The following is a 20,835-nucleotide window of genomic DNA, read 5'->3' as shown; positions in this document are numbered from 1 at the left end:
GAGCATGAGTGAGACCACGAGTGAGACCAGGAGGACACGAGTGAGACCAGGAGGACGCGAGTGAGACCAGGAGGACACGAGAGAGACCAGGAGGACGCAAGAGAGACCACGAGGACACGAGAGAGACCACGAGGACACGAGAGAGACCACGAGGACACGAGAAAGACCACGAGAGCATGAGTGAGACCACGAGTGAGACCAGGAGGACACGAGTGAGACCAGGAGGACACGGGTGAGACCAGGAGGACGCGAGAGAGACCAGGAGGACGCGAGTCCGGGATTAAACCAGATCTACATCAGTTCGGTCCCTGACGTCCTCGAGTGTGAGACGTTCCTGTGGCTCTTGTGGGACATTCTGATCAGAGATGTTCTTTGGTTTAAAGTCCCTGAGCCGCAGGAGCAGGTTAATATTTGTCTCATTTATAGTTTTGTAAATTTAAGTCTTACAGTTTGTTTTTTTTATTCAGTAAAATTTATTCACGGCAGAAGGTCACATGATTAAACCAACGACACAAACATAAAACTACAGTGAGAAACATCAGAACGGACGAGAAACTGAAACATCACGTGATCACGTCAAGTGTTTTTATGATTATTACATCATCATTATATTATTACATCATCATTATATTATTACATCATCATTGTGGATTAAAAAGTCAAACTGAGGCATTTCCTTGTGTCAAAATCAACATAAACTAAACATCTGACCAGTACATTCAGCGGTCAGCGTTTCTCACCATTGTCAGACGGAGACGGCGGCTCTCTCTCGTCCAGGTCATCGGCCGATGACATCGTCCCGGTCGAGGGGGTTCTGGGTAATCTCCTCTTGAAGTCTCCTGAACAGTACGGCACAAAACATAAGAACGTCCACATCTTCAAACTTCTGTCTCTACATCTGCCTGACCACAGACTGACCACAGACTGACCACAGACTGACCACAGACGACGAGCCTCGTCCACTCTGTTTAAACAGACTCTAAGTTTAATGCCACACTGCGGAGTATTCCACATCTCCATGGAGACAAGCAGGTCCCATTTTAAGTCTGGATTTACACAGATTTTGAGGAATGAGGAATATTCTTCAGACGGCGTAAAGTTCTGCTTTAGACCTGGTTTGGTTTTAGTCCAGAACCTGGTCTAGATCTGAACCTGGTCTAGATCTGAACCTGGTCTAGATCTGAACCTGGTCTAGATCTGAACCTGGTCTAGAACTGAACCTGGTCTAGAACTGAACCTGGTCTAGATCTGAACCTGGTCTAGATCCCTCAAAGTCCTGGGTCACTCAGGTCCAGTTCCAGTTTTTCGTCAGATGAACTTCACTCAGGCCCGTTTCATTGGCACTAAACTACATTCACCATTTTGTGTCTCCACAGAGACAAGAAAATGGTAGATCCACAACAAAAAGTTCCACAGTGGAGCTTTAAGACGGCACTAAAAAAAAGCAATTTATTTCCCAAAGAGGCGACATACACAGAACCTCGAACCATGTGGATCTCAATTCATTTATTTTTGTAACGCCCAAAATCACAACAACAGTTGTCTGAAGGGCGTTCATGTTTTGGTTGATGGGGGAAACCGGAGTACCCGGAGGAAACCCATCCAGACACGAGGAGAAACAGGAAAAACTCCACACAGAAAGGCCTGGCGACCCGGGGATCAACCAAACCTTCTGCTCTGAGGCACAATGTGGATCTGAATAAATCTGATGTCCTGGTGACGCCTGAAGCCTTTAATCTACTGGCACATCAAAGTACAGCGTTTACCACGATGTGTGTGCGATGTGTGTGTGTGATGTGTGTGTGCGATGTGTGTGTGCGATGTGTGTGTGCGATGTGTGTGTGCGATGTGTGTGTGCGATGTGTGTGTGCGATGTGTGTGTGCGATGTTGTGTGTGCGATGTTGTGTGTGCGATGTGTGTGTGCGATGTGTGTGTGTGATGTGTGTGTGTGATGTGTGTGTGTGATGTGTGTGTGCGATGTTGTGTTAGTGATGTTGTGTGTGCGATGTTGTGTTAGTGATGTTGTGTTAGTGATGTTGTGTTAGTGATGTGTGTGCGATGTTGTGTGTGCGATGTTGTGTGTGTGATGTGTGTGCGATGTGTGTGTGATGTGTGTGTGCGATGTGTGTGTGATGTGTGTGTGCGATGTTGTGTGTGTGATGTTGTGTGTGCGATGTTGTGTTAGTGATGTTGTGTTAGTGATGTTGTGTTAGTGATGTGTGTGCGATGTTGTGTGTGCGATGTTGTGTGTGTGATGTGTGTGCGATGTGTGTGTGATGTGTGTGTGCGATGTGTGTGTGTGATGTGTGTGTGCGATGTTGTGTGTGTGATGTTGTGTGTGCGATGTTGTGTGTGCGATGTTGTGTTAGTGATGTTGTGTTAGTGATGTTGTGTGTGCGATGTTGTGTGTGCGATGTTGTGTGTGCGATGTTGTGTTAGTGATGTTGTGTGAGCGATGTGTGTGCGATGTTGTGTGTGCGATGTTGTGTTATCATTCCACTTGTATGACATGTGTTGCCGTGTTGGACTCTGAATGACGCGTGTGGATCTGGATGAACATCAAGTCCCTGAGTCTGGAGCAGGTTCTAACAGTTTGTAAAGTCCTTAAGGCTCCATGAGTTTTATCAATGACACGGAGCCAAAACACACAACATTACACGGATCAGCCGTGCGACAGGTTTGTGACGAGTCTGAACACATAAAGAATTTGAAAAAGCCTCGAACGTGACGAGCGTAAGATAAAGTTTGAGCAGTTGTGTAACAGGCTCGTCTGCAGGTAGCGCTGGCTCTTACCTGGGCTGGCGGTTGGCGAGTCCATCGACCGAGACTCGCTGCTGCCTCCGGCGCTTTCGGAGTCGCTGCACATCCCTCCGCCCTGATTGGTCGAGGTCCAGGGGCGAAAAGGCGTCTGGATCCGAAGAGCTAAAAAAAAAAAGTAGAATGAGACGAGATTCAGTTCCTTTAAAATCTGTCGCTTCAGAACAAAAACATAACGACATGTGATTATTATGTAAATCTGATGTTTGTGGTTTAGTCTAATTTTACACATATTTACAAAAGCCAAAAGTATTTAGTTATATTTAACTTAACATTATAACTCTGTCTTTATAAAACTCCACATTATGTCACTGATCAAATCTGTAGGAAATGGAACAAAGAGAAACACTTTTTAAAATGGAGGGATGTGTTTTTACTGTTGAACTTTCCAGAGTCGTGGTCATAGTGTTTTAATGTTATAATGTTTTAATGTTATAATGTTTTAATGTTATAATGTTTTAATGTTATAATGTTTTAATGTTATAATGTTTTAATGTTATAGTGTTTTAATGTTATAGTGTTTTAATGTTATAGTGATTTAATGTTACTACATTAAAAATTTTTTACTATTCTTTGTTCTGAACAAACTACCCGATTCACTCGTTCCTCCGTACACCGAAATTGCATAGTTCCAAAAAGATCCTCGGCCTTTGCTCAATCGGCTTTTTCTTATCAAACCATGAGGCAGTGGAATCAGCTCCAGACAGTCTGAAATTGTCTGTGGATTTTAATAGTTTTACTAAAAATTTGAAAAAGTTCATTTTAAATAATCAAACGTGTCACATCAGTCTAGTTAGTTGGTGCTGCTCTGTGCTCACTGTATAAACCTGCACAAAATGATTTTTATATTAGTCTGGACTGGGGGGACATACTGTATTGGACATGGTGTCATTTTTTTATTGTATTTAATTGTTATTGTTGTATGGCAAATTGGTAGTCGTATATTGTAATTGTCAATTGATATGTGTTTTTTAATGTGTGTTCACCTGCTCAGGGACTGCAGATGGAAAGTAGCAGGAGCTAAATCTGGTGCAAATCATCTTTTCTTTGTAAGATTAATGAATTTGTACATGGTCCCTGTCAAATAAAGAATAAAGAAAAAGAAAGAAAGAAAGTTATAGTGATTTAATGTTATAATGTTTTAATGTTATAGTGATTTAATGTTATAGTGATTTAATGTTATAATGTTTTAATGTTATAGTGATTTAATGTTATAGTGATTTAATGTTATAGTGTTTTAATGTTATAATGTTTTAATGTTATAGTGATTTAATGTTATAGTGTTTTAATGTTATAGTGTTTTAATGTTATAATGTTATATTTTAATGTTATAATGTTTTAATATAAGTTTTAGTGTTTTAATGTTATAATGTTTTAATGTTATAGTGTTTTAATGTTATAATGTTTTAATGTTATAATGTTTTAGTATTTATCTCTTATCTTATTACATATTTATACAGAAACATCCTGAATAAAGTTGTCGAGTTGAAGCTTCAGCTTTGATCAAACAAAAATAAACACAACATTTATTTTAAAAATTAATAAATGGATTCATGTTTCTGTTGAAAAAAAGTCTCATTTTACATTTACACTTTAACAAATGAACAACACTGAAATACTTTCTGCTGTTTGCAGATGATGTTTGTCCTGATGCTTCTTCGAGCCAGGACCTGCAGCACTGGGGCGGTTTGCAGCCGAGTGTGAAGCGGCTGGGATGAGAATCAGCTCCTCCAAATCCGAGGCCATGGTTCTCGACCGGAAAAAGGTGGTTTGCTCTCTCCGGGTGGTGAGTCTCTGCCCCAAGTGGAGGAGTTCAAGTATCTCGGGGTCTTGTTCACGAGTGAGGGAAGGATGGAGCGTGAGATTGACAGGCGGATCGGTGCAGCGTCTGCAGTGATGCGGTCGCTGTATCGGTCCGTTGTGGTGAAGAAGGAGCTGAGCCGGAAGGCGAAGCTCTCGATTTACCTCAATCTACGTTCCTACCCTCACCTATGGTCATGAGCTCTGGGTAATGACCGAAAGGACAAGGTCGCGGATACAAGCGGCTGAAATGGGCTTCCTCCGCAGAGTGGCTGGGCGCACCCTTAGGGATAGGGTGAGGAGCTCGGTCACACGGGAGGAGCTCGGAGTAGAGCCGCTGCTCCTACACGTTGAGAGGAGCAGCTGAGGCTCGGGCATCTGCTCAGGATGCCTCCTGGACGCCTCCCTAGGGAGGTGTTCTGGGCATGTCCCACCGGGAGGAGGCCCCGGGGAAGACCCAGGACACGCTGGAGGGACTGTGTCTCTCTGGCCTGGGAACGCCTTGGGGTCCCACCGGAGGAGCTGGAGGACGTGTCCGGGGTGAGGGAAGTCTGGGAGTCCCTGCTTAGACTGATGCCCCGTGACCCGGCCCCGGATAAGCGGAAGAAAATGGATGGATGGATGGATGAAATACTTTTACTTTTTACTCTTTAAGTACAACAGGTGTTAATTAATACTTTTACTTAAGTAGGTTTTTGATACTTAACATGAGCAACTTTTTACCTGTACTTTTGTGCATGTACTTTTACTTTAGTATCAGAGTTGAGTACTTCTTTCATTACTCGTTTATACCTTGAATGTACTTTTGTATGTGTACTTTTACTCGAGTATCAGAGTTGAGTACTTCTTTCATTACTCGTTTATACCTTGAATGTACTTTTGTATGTGTACTTTTACTCGAGTATCAGAGTTGAGTACTTCTTTCATTACTCGTTTATACCTTGAATGTACTTTTGTATGTGTACTTTTACTCGAGTATCAGAGTTGAGTACTTCTTTCATTACTCGTGTACCTTGGATGTCGGCGCTGCCGTTGGACCTCCTCTCGGCGATCTTGGCGTGGCCGCTGGCGGGGGGGTCCACGTCGGTGGGGGGGTCCACGTTGGCGGGGGCGTCGTCTGGACCGATGATGTCAGAGGTGATGGACGTCTGGGACAGGTGACTGTGGGACGAGTGGCTCCCGCTGAGCGAGCGCTTTGTGAAAGTTACACTGGAAAAATCAAACAAAAATCATAATAATATTAAAAATAATGACACAAAGTCAAAAGTAAATCAGCCACAAGAGCAAAAAGTGAAATGTGTCGCTGCAGAGAAAAACTGAGATAAACGATAAAAATGAAAAGAGTCACTGACACAAAAGAAAGAAAACAAGATAATCCCAAAAAATACTTTAAATAGACAGAATCAATAAAGACATGAACGAGAATGAACGCACAAGAATGAACGCACAAGAATGAACGCACAAGAATGAACGCACAAGAATGAACGCACAAGAATGAACGCACAAGAATGAACGCACAAGAATGAACGCACAAGAATGAACGCACAAGAATGAACGCACAAGAATGAACACACAATTAAACAGAGAAGTGACTTTTTCAACTCTCCACAACCAAGAAACAACTAAAACACAACAAACACAACTAAAACACAACACAACTAAAACACAACAAACACAACTAAAACACAACAAACACAACTAAAACACAACAAACACAACTAAAACACAACAAACACAACTAAAACACAACAAACACAACTAAAACACAACTAAAACAATTAAAACACAACAGAAACAACTCAACTACTATAAGTACTGTCATACTTATACTATGACCCAGATTCACTGAGTTGAAGTACTTTTAGTACACACATACTGTCGTACTTATACTATGACCCAGACTCAAATATATAAAAGCTGCTGCAGGTTTCACATTTCTCTTCATGTTGAACCCCTCCCATCAAAGCCACGCCCCTCCTCTTCATCAAAGCCACGCCCCTCCTCTTCATCAAAGCCACGCCCCTCCTCTTCATCAAAGCCACGCCCCTCCTCTTCATCAAAGCCACGCCCCTCCTCTTCATCAAAGCCACGCCCCTCCTCTTCATCAAAGCCACACCCCTCCTCTTCATCAAAGCCACACCCCTCATCTTCATTAAAGCCACACCCCTCATCTTCATTAAAGCCACACCCCTCATCTTCATTAAAGCCACACCCCTCATCTTCATTAAAGCCACGCCCCTCATCTTCATTAAAGCCACGCCCCTCATCTTCATTAAAGCCACACCCCTCATCTTCATTAAAGCCACACCCCTCATCTTCATTAAAGCCACACCCCTCATCTTCATTAAAGCCACGCCCCTCCTCTTCATGAAGAGGAGGGGCTGATAAACCAGATGATGAAGGACCTTTTGATCATCGAGACAGGGGGCGGGGCTAAAGAAACTCTAGGAACAAAGTGGCGTCTCATAAGCCTCTGTGTGTTGTGTTGTGCATTGTGTTGTGTGTTTTGCATTGTGTTGTGTGTTGTGCGTTGTGTTGTGCATTGTGTTGTGTTTCAGTACTTGGTTTCAGTTGTGTTTCAGAGCCTGGTTTAATCCCTCACAGTCCTGGTTCAATTCAATTCAGTTCATTTTATTTTTGTAACGCCCCAAATCACAACAACAGTTGTCTGAAGGGCGTTCATGTTTTGGTTGATGGGGGAAACCGGAGTACCCGGAGGAAACCCATCCAGACACGAGGAGAAACATGAAAAACTCCACACAGAAAGGCCTGGTGACCCGGGGATCGAACCAAACCTTCTGCTGTGAGGCATGAGCCACTCAGCCACCGAGATATACACACAAAAACACAACAACACACAAAAACACACAACACACAAAAACACAACAACACACAAAAACACAACAACACACAAAAACAAACAACACACAAAAACAAACAACACACAAAAACAAACAGTGCAGTTTTAGTTTTCACCTGTCGTCAGTTTAACCTCGGGTCTGTTTCTTTGACCAAACTAAGTGAAAACCACCATTTTGTGTCAAATCCGCCCGTGTCAAACTCAAAGAGGCAGATGCAGCTAAAGGCCAAACGTCACTGAAAATGAAACGCCGAGCTGCTGTTTAAGGTCAGATTGAACAAAAACATCTACAAAGGTCGTTTTGAAAAGCTTCAGCTCCGGCTCCTCTCCCGGGACCAGGGTCATTTCCACAGGAAGTTCTGACCAACTCAATTGTTTCACAGTTTCCAAAACAAACCGTCCCATTGGGCCGTCCACCTCTGGTGAGTGGGCCGCAGTAAAGGCCTAAAAACATCAGTGCGTTTCTTCCGTGATCTGATCTGATACAAAAACATGAACAAATGAGCTGGACTCTGGGTTTGTGCTGTTTACAAACCGTCACACGTGATCGTAGCAAAACCAGCACGAACGATAAAAGAGGATCTGTAGTAAACACAGCACAAATCTATGGTGTTTTTACACTTTACAAAAACAAAATCGCAAAACCAACACAAAAACAACAACGCAAAAACAACAACACAAAAACAACAACGCAAAACAACAATGCAAAAAGAACAACGCAAAACAACGCAAAAACAACAACGCAAAAACAACAACGCAAAAACAACAACGCAAAAACAACAACGCAAAAACAACAACACAAAACCAACACAAAACAACAACGCAAAACAACAACGCAAAAACAACGCAAAAACAACAACGCAAAAACAACGCAAAAACAACAACGCAAAAACAACAACCCAAAAACAACAACACAAAACCAACACAAAAACAACAACGCAAAAACAACAACACAAAAACAACACAAAAACAACACATAAACAACAACGCAAAAACAACAACGCAAAAACAACAACACAAAAACAACAACGCAAAAACAACAACGCAAAAACAACAACACAAAAACAACACAAAAACAACAACGCAAAAACAACAACGCAAAAACAACAACACAAAAACAACAACGCAAAAACAACAACCCAAAAACAACAACACAAAACCAACACAAAAACAACAACGCAAAAACAACAACGCAAAAACAACAACACAAAAACAACACAAAAACAACACATAAACAACAACGCAAAAACAACAACGCAAAAACAACAACCCAAAAACAACAACGCAAAAACAACAACACAAAAACAACACAAAAACAACAACGCAAAAACAACAACGCAAAAACAACAACACAAAAACAACAACGCAAAAACAACAACCCAAAAACAACAACACAAAACCAACACAAAAACAACAACGCAAAAACAACAACGCAAAAACAACAACGCAAAAACAACAACACAAAAACAACACAAAAACAACACATAAACAACAACGCAAAAACAACAACGCAAAAACAACAACCCAAAAACAACAACGCAAAAACAACAACGCAAAAACAACAACACAAAAACAACACAAAAACAACACAAAAACAACAACGCAAAAACAACAACGCAAAAACAACAACACAAAAACAACAACGCAAAAACAACAACGCAAAAACAACAACACAAAAACAACAACACAAAAACAACAACCCAAAAACAACAACACAAAAACAATGATTTAGTTGAACCATGGTCTGTGTAAAGAAGTGACTGAGTGAAACGTCACCACAGCTTCAGCTCCAAATGAAGCTCATCGAGGCTGGAGCAGTTTTAGCAGCTCTGTAGGTGCTCTGTAGGTGCTCTGTAGGTGCTCTGTAGGTGCTCTGGTCAGTACTCACCCTGTGCTCAGTAGGTGCTCTGTAGATGTGCTCTGTAGGTGCTCTGTAGATGTGCTCTGTAGGTGCTCTGTAGGTGCTCTGTAGGTGCTCAGTAGGTGCTCTGTAAGTGCTCAGTAGGTGCTCTGTAGGTGCTCTGTAGGTGCTCAGTAGGTGCTCTGTAGGTGCCCTGTAGATGTGCTCAGTAGGTGCTCTGTAAGTGCTCAGTAGGTGCTCTGTAGGTGCTCAGTAGGTGCTCTGTAGATGTGCTCTGTAGGTGCTCTGTAGATGTGCTCTGTAGGTACTCTGTAGGTGTGCTCTGTAAGTGCTCTGTAGGTGCTCTGTAGGTGCTCAGTAGGTGCTCTGTAGGTGCTCTGTAGATGTGCTCAGTAGGTGCTCTGTAGGTGTGCTTTGTAAGTGCTCAGTAGGTGCTCAGTAGGTGCTCTGTAGGTGCTCTGTAGATGTGCTCTGTAGGTGTGCTCTGTAAGTGCTCTGTAGGTGCTCAGTAGGTGCTCTGTAGGTGCTCTGTAGGTGCTCTGTAGGTGCTCTGTAAGTGCTCAGTAGGTGCTCTGTAGGTGCTCAGTAGGTGCTCTGTAGGTGCTCTGTAGATGTGCTCTGTAGGTGTGCTCTGTAAGTGTTCTGTAGGTGCTCAGTAGGTGCTCTGTAGGTGCTCTGTAGATGTGCTCAGTAGGTGCTCTGTAGGTGTGCTTTGTAAGTGCTCAGTAGGTGCTCAGTAGGTGCTCTGTAGGTGCTCTGTAGATGTGCTCTGTAGGTGTGCTCTGTAGGTGTGCTCTGTAAGTGTTCTGTAGGTGCTCTGTAGGTGCTCAGTAGGTGCTCTGTAGGTGCTCTGTAGGTGCTCACCCTGTGCTCTGGGAGCTTGTCGACTCAGAGGAGTGGGCCTCGAGTCGAGGGCCGTCCGTGGGTAAACTCCTCACAAAGTCGATGTATCGCTGTCCGGGCTCGTACAGTTTGGCGTTTTCGCACAGACTCTGGTGATTGACGGGGAGAGACACGACCTGCGCCTGCTGCAGCTGGAACCAGTTCACTGTCACCTGGAAAAACACAGGACTCATTTATATTTAAACTAAAACATTCAAATGAGCCCCGGGCGTCTGATTGGCTCACAGCTTTGAGCGTCAGGTCACACTGGGAGATCATCTCTCGCAGTTGGGCGACGATGAAACTTTTGGCGTTGGCCAGATCCACTCTCTTCACTCCGACATCGAGCTGACAGAGTTTGAGCTGCTCCCGAGCCTCTTCAGCCTGAAGACAAACGTAGAAAATAAATATAAAACATATAAACATAAAACATGTTAAATATAAATATTTAGTAAAAAGTATCAGTCAAATGAAAGTCATTCCCAAAGTAAATAAAACTCAGAAAACACAAGACGATATGAGCGTGATGATGTCATCAGGAGGTCAAAGGTTTTATCTTATGTACGAACAAAATAAAAAGAATCAGTAATATGAACGTGTTTAATGTACTTTTGTACATGTATAACCGTGTTTTTGTACATGTATGAGCGTGTTTTTGTACATGTATAAGCGTGTTTTTGTACATGTATAAACGTGTTTTTATACATGTATAAACATGTTTTTGTACATGTATAAACGTGTTTTTGTACATGTATAAGCGTGTTTTCGTACATGTATAAACGTGTTTTTGTACATGTATAAATGTGTTTTTGTACATGTATAAACATGTTTTCGTACATGTATAAGCGTGTTTTCGTACACATATGAGCGTGTTTTCGTACACGTATAAACGTGTTTTCGTACACGTATAAACGTGTTTTTATACATGTATAAGCGTGTTTTCGTACATGTATGAACGTGTTTTCGTACATGTATAAGCGTGTTTTCGTACATGTATGAGCGTGTTTTCGTACATGTATGAGCGTGTTTTCGTACATGTATGAGCGTGTTTTCGTACACGTATAAGCGTGTTTTCGTACATGTATGAGTGTGTTTTCGTACATGTATAAGCGTGTTTTTGTACACGTATAAGCGTGTTTTCGTACACGTATAAGCGTGTTTTCGTACACGTATGAACGTGTTTTCGTACATGTATAAGCGTGTTTTCGTACATGTATAAGCGTGTTTTCGTACATGTATGAGCGTGTTTTCGTACATGTATGAGCGTGTTTTCGTACATGTATGAGCGTGTTTTCGTACATGTATGAGCGTGTTTTCGTACATGTATGAGCGTGTTTTCGTACACGTATAAGCGTGTTTTCGTACACGTATAAGCGTGTTTTCGTACATGTATGAGCGTGTTTTCGTACATGTATGAGCGTGTTTTCGTACACGTATAAGCATGTTTTTGTACATGTATAAGTGTGTTTTCATACATGTATAAGTGTTTTCCTTCGTTACCTTCTGCAGAGCCTCGTCCTCGAGTCTTCGTCTCTTCTCCAGTTGTTTTGTCGCTCCCTGCTCTTCCTCCAAACGACTCGTCGACACTTTGGCCTTTTCATATTCCTCCTGGCGCTGAGCCTGCAGCAGCCTCGCCTTCTTCAGAGCGCCGTCCGCCTCGTTCTGGACACACGACATACACATGATACAGACACAAAGACACACGTGTGTTTCTGCTGCTCATATCGTCAGAGCCACAGTCTTTTATCTTTATTCTCTTGGTGTTTATCTGAGAGAAACGTCACAGCTTCAGCTCCACATGAAGCTCATCGAGGCTCGAGCTGCAGAGACTGAGAGTGTCACAGCAACCAAAGAGCCAATCAGGAGCGAGGCTGCTGAAGGTCACGCCCCCGTCCTATTCCATTTAGCAGCGCTGTCAATCAAACCTGTTGCTAACGCTAGCGGCACCGCCGCGGGGAAAGAGACGTTATTAATGTTCATTTCTTGATTTTGAGGTTAGCTCTGTCTGTGGGTTTCACTTTGTCTCATTAACACAAATATGCAAATACTGACGGAGTAAACGCTCCACCATGTGACTCCTCCACCTCTGGAGGAGTCACACGCTCCACCATGTGACTCCTCCACCTCTGGAGGAGTCACATTAAACTCTTCAACTCGACTCTCGTGACTCACAGATTAATTACAGTCAAATCAAAAGAAATTAGAATCAACGCAATTCACAAACAAACACACAAACAAACTCACAAACAAACACACAAACAAACACACAAACAAACACACAAACAAACAAACACACAAACAAACAAACACACAAACAAACACACAAACAAACTCACAAACAAACACACAAACAAACACACAAACAAACTCACAAACAAACACACAAACAAACAAACTGCTCTCCCTGGAGTTTAGAGCTGTACAAACATGATAAGAACTGTCCCAGATGCCCTCCCATGTGTCAGATGCCCTCCCTCTCTGTGTGTCAGATGCCCTCCCATGTGTCAGATGCCCTCCCTCTCTGTGTGTCAGATGCCCTCCCGTGTGTCAGATGCCCTCCCGTGTGTCAGATGCCCTCTCTGTGTGTCAGATGCCCTCCCGTGTGTCAGAGTTATTCGTTTTTCGTCACATTTCGTTCTTTCTGTCAGTTCTTCTGGACGTGTTTAAAATGGCGACTCACCATTTTCTTGAGCTCCCTCTGCCATTGCTCTTTCACTTCTTTCCGTAGTTTGTCGAGCTCGTTCTTTCGAGCCACGAGAGGCTGAAACAAACAAACCCACAGTGTGTGAACTCGTCTGTCTTTAAACCTGGTGCGTTAAAATACCTGGATGAACTTGTGCGTTTGAAGCAGCGTCGCCGTCTGCAGCACCAGCTGACTGTACTCGGAGTCGTTTTTGAAGGCCGCGGTGTAAATCTCACGAAACGCCATGAAATCCTACAACAAAACAAGTCAGGAGTTATGTTTTTATTTTATATTCTTACACGTTTCATAAATGTGACTTCACCTGTTGACTCGCGAGCGCCTTGGCAGAGTCGGCCATTTTGGCGTAGCTCTTTGCACATTCTATGTCTGTAAATATAAAGTAAATACACGTCACTCATAAACATCAGACACATGTTTTTTTGAATCAGATACGAGCAGAGTTTATACTTTAATCTGAACGACCTTGGTCAAAAAAGATAAGAAATAAGTTTAAATAAGTAAACAGCATTAGCAGAGTCAAAACACGTCGTAAAACTTCACTAATCCTGACGTAGCGTCACACAAAAGTTTTCAGATGATACTGTGTCATAAATGTGTTGACCAATCGTGGCTCAGTTTACTCAGAGGTGTTTTTTTATTCAGTGTTTGATAAAACGTCTGTACAGCTTGTAAATAAGTTTGGCTCGTTTGGCTCTTGTGGCTCGTTTGGCTCTTGTGGCTCGTTTGGCTCGTTTGGCTCTTTGGCTCGTTTGGCTCTTTGGCTCGTTTGGCTCTTGTGGCTCGTTTGGCTCGTTTGGCTCTTTGGCTCGTTTGGCTCTTTGGCTCGTTTGGCTCTTTGGCTCGTTTGGCTCGTTTGGCTTGTTTGGCTCTTTGGCTCGTTTGGCTCCTCACCCACACTCAGCCTCTTCTCGACCCAGGTCAGCAGGTCCTTCGTGTACTTGGACCATCCTTTGGCGTAGAGCAGCGCAGACTCCACGCCGCCGTCCTGTCTCTGCAGCGTCTGGTCCACGTCCTCAGGTCGAACCGGAGACGGTCCTGACCACGAAACATCAGAGACAAAACGGTGAGTAAAGTGGAGTAAGGTCAGGTCTGCAGAGTGGCAAGCTGCTCAGAGACATAAACACACTACAACAGCAGACACACAACAGACACACAACAGACACACAACAGCAGACACACTACAGACACACAACAGACACACAACAGACACACAACAGCAGACACACTACAGACACACAACAGACACACAACAGACACACAACAGCAGACACACAACAGACACACAACAGACACACGACAGACACACAACAGACACACAACAGCAGACACACAACAGACACACAACAGACACACAACAGACACACAACAGACACACAACAGACACACAACAGCAGACACACTACAGACACACAACAGACACACAGCAGACACACAACAGACACACAACAGACACACAACAGCAGACACACTACAGACACACAACAGACACACAGCAGACACACAACAGACACACAACAGACACACAGCAGACACACAACAGACACACAACAGACACACAGCAGACACACAGCAGACACACAACAGACACACTACAGACACACAACAGACACACAGAGTGTGCGTCAGTTTTACCTGGAGGATCGTCTTTCTCTGGACTCGACACTCCAGATTCCACAGACAGGTTTTCAAAAGACTGAAAAAAAAACACACACAAAACACAAGGAGTTTGATTTCACTTTAAAGGCTCAAATCACTATTCAAAAACTCTGTTAAAACTCTATTAAAACTCTATTCAAAAACTCTGTTAAAACTCTACTAAAAACACTATTTAAACTATTAAAACCCAGTTCATAAACCCGTGTCAAAATGAGCTTATCTGAAGCTCCTTCCTCAGAGCCGTTACACAACAGAACAGGAAAACAACAAAACATCAGCTCGAACCGACAAAAAACTGAAACTGGAAAACATGCGTCACCTGGAGAGAGCGCACGTGAACTTTGACCTTAAGGTGAGACATTTAGCGGGAACATTTCATTTCACAAACTTAAACCATTCAGGGTTTGTGGGTCAAATCCCACGACCCACAAATGAGGACAGCGCGTTAAAAACAGTCTGAAAAATCTAGCATTAGCATTAGCACTAGCACTCATATTAGCATTAGCACTAGCACTAATATTAGCATTAGCATTAGCAGTTTGGTGATTTTAGAGTGAGTTAGATCCATATTTTGACTCCTCCTTGTTTGTCGTTCTGTGTCAGATCTGATTTAAACTTTGTTTTTTTGGCACATTTCTGTTCAGACGTTGGATCTGAACCAATGAGAACGACGGGGTTAGGCTAACGGGGTTAGGGTTAGGGTTAGCCTAACCCCGTTAGCCTAACCCCGTTAGCCTAACCCTAACCCTAAGATGCAAAATGTGAGACTTATAAAGTCAAAAAAGTCTTAGAACGTCTTTAGAATCATTTTAGATCCAGTTTTTACATATTTCAATATTCTTCACCTCCACCCAAACCCCACCTCCACCCCTTCTCTTACTCTGCTTCTTTTAGTCAGGGGCAGCCCCAGAACTGATCCATTCTCTACATCTCCCATAAGGAAGTCGGACACACTGTAAGAAAAAGACACGTTTACACAAGAGGCAACGCACAATGAATAAAACACAATTAAACACACAAGTATAAAACACACACACGTATAAAACACACACATACACCTGTCTGTTTGTGTGTTACTTACACATTTACACACACATATACACCTGTCTGTTTGTGTGTTACACATTAAACGCACACATACACCTGTCTGTTTGTGTGTTACACATTAAACACACACATACACCTGTCTGTTTGTGTGTTACACATTAAACACACACATACACCTGTCTGTTTGTGTGTTACACATTAAACGCACACATACACCTGTCTGTTTGTGTGTTACACATTAAACACACACATACACCTGTCTGTTTGTGTGTTACACATTAAACGCACACATACACCTGTCTGTTTGTGTGTTACTTACACATTTACACACACACATACACCTGTCTGTTTGTGTGTTACACATTAAACACACACATACACCTGTCTGTTTGTGTGTTACTTACACATTAAACGCACACATACACCTGTCTGTTTGTGTGTTACACATTAAACGCACACATACACCTGTCTGTTTGTGTGTTACTTACACATTGCCAAAGGTGAAGGCCAAAGTGTCGATGGCTGTGTAAATTTCTCCAAACAGCTTCTGCTTGTTCTCCTCGTTCACCTCCTTGAAGTTCACTCCTGTGGAAAAAAAACATCAGATAAAAAACGAGGAGAAACAGCCCGACCCTGGACAACACGAGAATAAAACAGATGAACGTCCTCCATCCTCCCTCCATCCATCCCTCCATCCATCCCTCCATCTTCTTCCTCTTCTCCGGGGCCGGGTCTCGGGGGCATCAGTCTAAACAGGGACTCCCAGACTTCCCTCACCCCAGACACGTCCTCCAGCTCCTCCGGTGGGACATGAACACCTCCCCAGGGAGGTGTCCAGGAGTCATCCTGAGCCTCAGCTGCTCCTCTCGATGCGGAGGAGCAGCGGCTCTACTCTGAGCTCCTCCCGTGTGACTGAGCTCCTCACCCTGTCCCTAAGGGAGCGCCCGGCCGCCCCGAGGAGGAAACTCATTTCGGCCACTTGTATCTGTGACCTCGTCCTTTCCAGACTCATGTCCTGATGGAGAGTGTAGAGCTGGTCCAGTGTCCCACGACCGGGACGGGTCGGATTCTCCTCTCCAGTCCCCGGAGTCGACCGGGAAGGCGGAGGAGTGTGATTCACACCCTCCAGTCCCCTACGGCTCTTTGGCTCTTTACTTGGCTCAGATAAAGACCAGTGTGTTTCAAAAAAGACCAGTGTGTTTCAAAAAAGACCAGTGTGTTTCAGAAAAGACCAGTGTGTTTCAGAAAAGACCAGTGTGTTTCAGAAAAGACCAGTGTGTTTCAGAGTCTCATCTGGACATAATCGTTTCCTTTAAAACATCAGCAGTTTAAAAAAATAAATCCAAAAAACCAGAGTAAAAATAAACATCCTGATTCAACCAAACAGAGAAATAAGCAAGAGAAGAGGAGGAGAGAGGAGGAGGAGAGAGGAGGAGGAGAGAAGAGGAGGAGGAGAGGAGGAGAGAGGAGAGAGGAGAGGAGGAGAGAGAAGAGGAGGAGAGGAGGAGAGAGGAGAGAGAAGAGGAGGAGAGAAGAGGAGGAGAGAGGAGGAGGAGAGGAGGAGAGAGGAGAGAGAAGAGGAGGAGAGAAGAGGAGGAGAGAGGAGGAGGAGAGGAGGAGAGAAGAGGAGGAGGAGAGGAGGAGGAGAGGAGGAGAGGAGGAGGGAGGAGGAGAGAAGAGGAGAGAAGAGGAGGAGAGAGGAGAGAGGAGGAGGGAGGAGGAGAGAAGAGGAGGAGAGAAGAGGAGAGAGGAGGAGGAGGGAGGAAAGAGGAGTACAGGGGAGGAGGAGTACAGAGGAGGAGAGAGGAGGAGGAGAAAAGAGGAGAGAAGAGGAGGAGAGAGGAGAGAGGAGGAGGGAGGAGGAGGAGAGAGGAGAGAGGAGGAGGGAGGAGGAGGAGGGAGGAAAGAGGAGTACAGAGGAGGAGGAGTAGAGAGGAGGAGAGAGGAGGAGGAGAAAAGAGGAGAGAAGAGGAGGAGAGAGGAGAGAGGAGGAGGGAGGAGGAGGAGGGAGGAAAGAGGAGTACAGAGGAGGAGGAGTAGAGAGGAGGAGGAGAGGAGGAGAGAGGAGGAGGGAGGAGGAGGGAGGAGGAGGGAGGAGGAGGGACTGGCCTCACACTGAATGATGATGTCATGTGTTTCCTGGTCGTTTCCTTCGTCAGAACAATGGACTTTTCTCGAGTTCAAAGACTGAGATTTTGAATGAGCTAAAGAAGGAAAAGTGACCTATTTATTATTAATAAAACTGTTTACAAAAAGTAAAGGTACAGACTACTACTACTACTACTACTACTACTACTACTACAACTACTATTACTACAACTGAGTTTTGAGGAGTTAAACCTTCACCTTCTTTTCTGCAAAAGACAAACATTTAAACTGACTCCTGTGAGCTCCATGTTCTAATGTTTCCTCCTCAAAAACAGACCTGGACTTGTGTTTTGTTTCATTCATGTTTGAGTCACACTTTATTATTAGTCTGTCACATCTACAAAGCTCAAAACGCTCTGTTCCACCTTGTGATGTCATCAAGTGGTAGTTTTCATGTTAACTCCTCCTTTTACCTTTAGTTCAGTCGAGATAAGAGACAACTCCAGGACTGAAATGATCCAGATGATTCTATAAATGAAGGTGTGTGGAGTTTAAAAACACAGTGGAGCACTTCCTGTATCACCACACGATGACATCACAAGGTGGAACAGAGATGTTTTAAACATGTGAGAATGAAACAAAACTCAACTCCAGGTCCTCCAGGAGGAAACAACATTAGAACAGACCAGAGGGTAGAGTCATGTGACCATTAATATAATAATAATAATAATAATAATAATAATAATAATAATAATAATAATAATAATAATAATAATAATAATCATAATAATAATAATAATAATAATAATAATTTGACCCTGTAAGATCCAAATGTCTCCATCTCAATGAAGAAAAATCCAAATCACTTCATGAAACTTACACACTTAAAGCACAAACCAGTGAAACTTTTGTCATGAAAGAAACAAATACACAAATGTCTATGAGAAAAAGTCAAAAACAGGGAGAAGTTTTAGTGAGAAAATAGAGTCTGAAACATGGAGTGAAAAACATTAAATAAAGGAGATGGAGACGTTTACCAAGGACGGCCCTCTTCATCAACAGATCCAGTTTAGGAACGACTGAATTCCAAGAGTAAAAAAACTGTCGAGGTCCAAACCTCGAGCTCAAATCAAAACAGTTCTGCTCAGTCCACGAAATATTCCCAAAAAATCCATTTTCCAAACGTTCTTTCAGATTTATTTGAAAAAACTTTTAAATCCACCAGTTCCTCGGAGCTCGTCTCCCAAACCGTCGACGATGGCGCGTCCCATTGAAAAGAGCTGGTCTCCCATCGTCTCCTCTGGTCCAGCCCCAACAGGACATCCTGAGGCCCGTTTCAACACAATGAAGCTCTGCCACCGAGCCGCCGGCCCCGAGCCGCCGGCCCGGAAGTTACATCATTCAGGAAAAATGGCATTGTTTCATTGGAAAAGCACTAACAGCTCTCCAAGCACTCGTCATCTGAAACGTAAGGCACGTTCACAAGTGATCGTCATCTGAAACAAGTGATCGTCATCTGAAACGTAAGGCACGTTCACAAGTGATCGTCATCTGAAACAAGTGATCGTCATCTGAAACGTAAGTGATCGTCATCTGAAACGTAAGTGATCGTCATCTGAAACGTAAGTGATCGTCATCTGAAACGTAAGTGATCGTCATCTGAAACGTAAGTGATCGTCATCTGAAACGTAAGTGATCGTCATCTGAAACGTAAGTGGTCGTCATCTGAAACGTAAATAATCGTCATCTGAAACGTAAGGCACGTTCACAAGTGATCGTCATCTGAAACATAAGTGATCGTCATCTGAAACGTAAGGCACGTTCACAAGCAAGGGCACCTTCTGAAGCATTCATCATCTGAAACATAAAGGCACGTTCTTAGATACTTCTGAAGCACAGAGACTTCTTCTCAGACAGCGTGACTCACTCGACCGGAGATGTGACTGGAAATCACAGGAAGTAAAGGAACAGTGAAACATTCCATCACTTTGAAGCAGGAACGTGAGATTAATCACAAAGATCAAAATCACAAAGATCAAAATCACAAAGATCGAAATCACAAAGATCGAAATCACAAAGATCGAAATCACAATGTGAATTTGGATTAAATAAGTGAATTCAAAATCTGCAGTTTTTTCCTCCACAGACAAAATGTGGAGCCTTAATCTGCATAAAACTTGTGTATTTTTCATCTGGACAAACAGGTTCATTCTCTGTGTTTCTCTCGTTTCGTTCAGATCCTTCAAAGTAAAGCTCTTCTGTGGAACATTAACGACGCTTTTTGTTTTTTCAGCTCGTTTTAAACTGAAACACTCGGCCGAGCTGCTGATCTCTGAGTTACACACGTCCTATTGTGTTTCACTCAAAAACAACAGAAAACTGATACGAATGAGGCCCCCGGACACTGCAGCGCTCGCCCCCTGGTGGCCACTGGTGTTTGTGCAGATGTTCAACAAAAGTAGATCAAAGTTTTGATTCTAAACGAGTCATTAAGAGATAAATATTAACGAGTTTGTGTTTTCAGTCGTCAGAGCTGAGACGTTTAAACAGAGTCACATCTATGAAAATAACAGAGTAAAAGTACTACAAGTACTGCAGCAAGAAATACTCAAGTAAAAGTATCACAGGAAACTTTCGACTGTTTAAGGTGTAAAAGTAAAAGTATTTCTCACAGATTTTGAGTCTTTTAATCAACACATTTTATCAAAATGTAGTGATTTTGATAAAGATTTGAGCTGAATTTTGTTCAACAGAAACAAATGAACAAATGAATTTTTCTGTTTTTATTTGTATATTTTTGTTTTGTTTAAATTATAAATGTGTTAAAAAATAAACCCTCAGCCTTTTCAGCAGCAACAATAAAAAAATACTTTTACTTTTCAGTCCTGTTCAAAAATGTACGCACAAACACACACACCCCGACACACACAGAGACACACACACACACACACACCGACACACACAAAGACACACACAGAGACACACACAGAGACACACACACACACAGACACACACAGAGACACACACACACACAGACACACACAGAGACACACACACACACAGACACACACAGAGACACACACACACACACACACACCCCGACACACACAGAGACACAC

General features: G+C 43.1%; 1 protein-coding gene across 3 annotated transcripts in view; it reads right to left on the bottom strand.

Annotated features, from left to right (window-relative positions):
- Positions 1-20,835, bottom strand: part of arhgap29a (Rho GTPase activating protein 29a) — a 56,651-nt gene that overhangs the window by 6,884 nt on the left and 28,932 nt on the right. For 2 of the 3 annotated variants that reach the window (XM_033985871.2, XM_055230041.1), the window contains exons 4-16: positions 16,117-16,213; positions 15,462-15,534; positions 14,558-14,618; positions 13,817-13,960; positions 13,227-13,291; positions 13,046-13,156; positions 12,902-12,982; positions 11,722-11,883; positions 10,468-10,605; positions 10,204-10,394; positions 5,631-5,827; positions 2,795-2,923; positions 741-839 (exon numbers count right to left, since the gene is read on the bottom strand). In XM_033985871.2, the coding sequence (XP_033841762.1) occupies positions 741-839; positions 2,795-2,923; positions 5,631-5,827; positions 10,204-10,394; positions 10,468-10,605; positions 11,722-11,883; positions 12,902-12,982; positions 13,046-13,156; positions 13,227-13,291; positions 13,817-13,960; positions 14,558-14,618; positions 15,462-15,534; positions 16,117-16,213 (1,548 nt within the window). Of the gene's footprint in view, positions 1-740; positions 840-2,794; positions 2,924-5,630; positions 5,828-10,203; positions 10,395-10,467; positions 10,606-11,721; positions 11,884-12,901; positions 12,983-13,045; positions 13,157-13,226; positions 13,292-13,816; positions 13,961-14,557; positions 14,619-15,461; positions 15,535-16,116; positions 16,214-18,753; positions 18,889-20,835 lie in introns of those variants that run through there. The other variant, XM_055230042.1, reaches the window with a different exon arrangement.

The sequence above is a fragment of the Periophthalmus magnuspinnatus genome, chromosome 20 (assembly GCF_009829125.3).
Source record: "Periophthalmus magnuspinnatus isolate fPerMag1 chromosome 20, fPerMag1.2.pri, whole genome shotgun sequence".
Taxonomy (NCBI): domain Eukaryota; kingdom Metazoa; phylum Chordata; class Actinopteri; order Gobiiformes; family Gobiidae; genus Periophthalmus; species Periophthalmus magnuspinnatus.
Note: the sequence above shows the minus strand (reverse complement) of the source record. Positions and strands in the feature narration are given on the sequence as shown.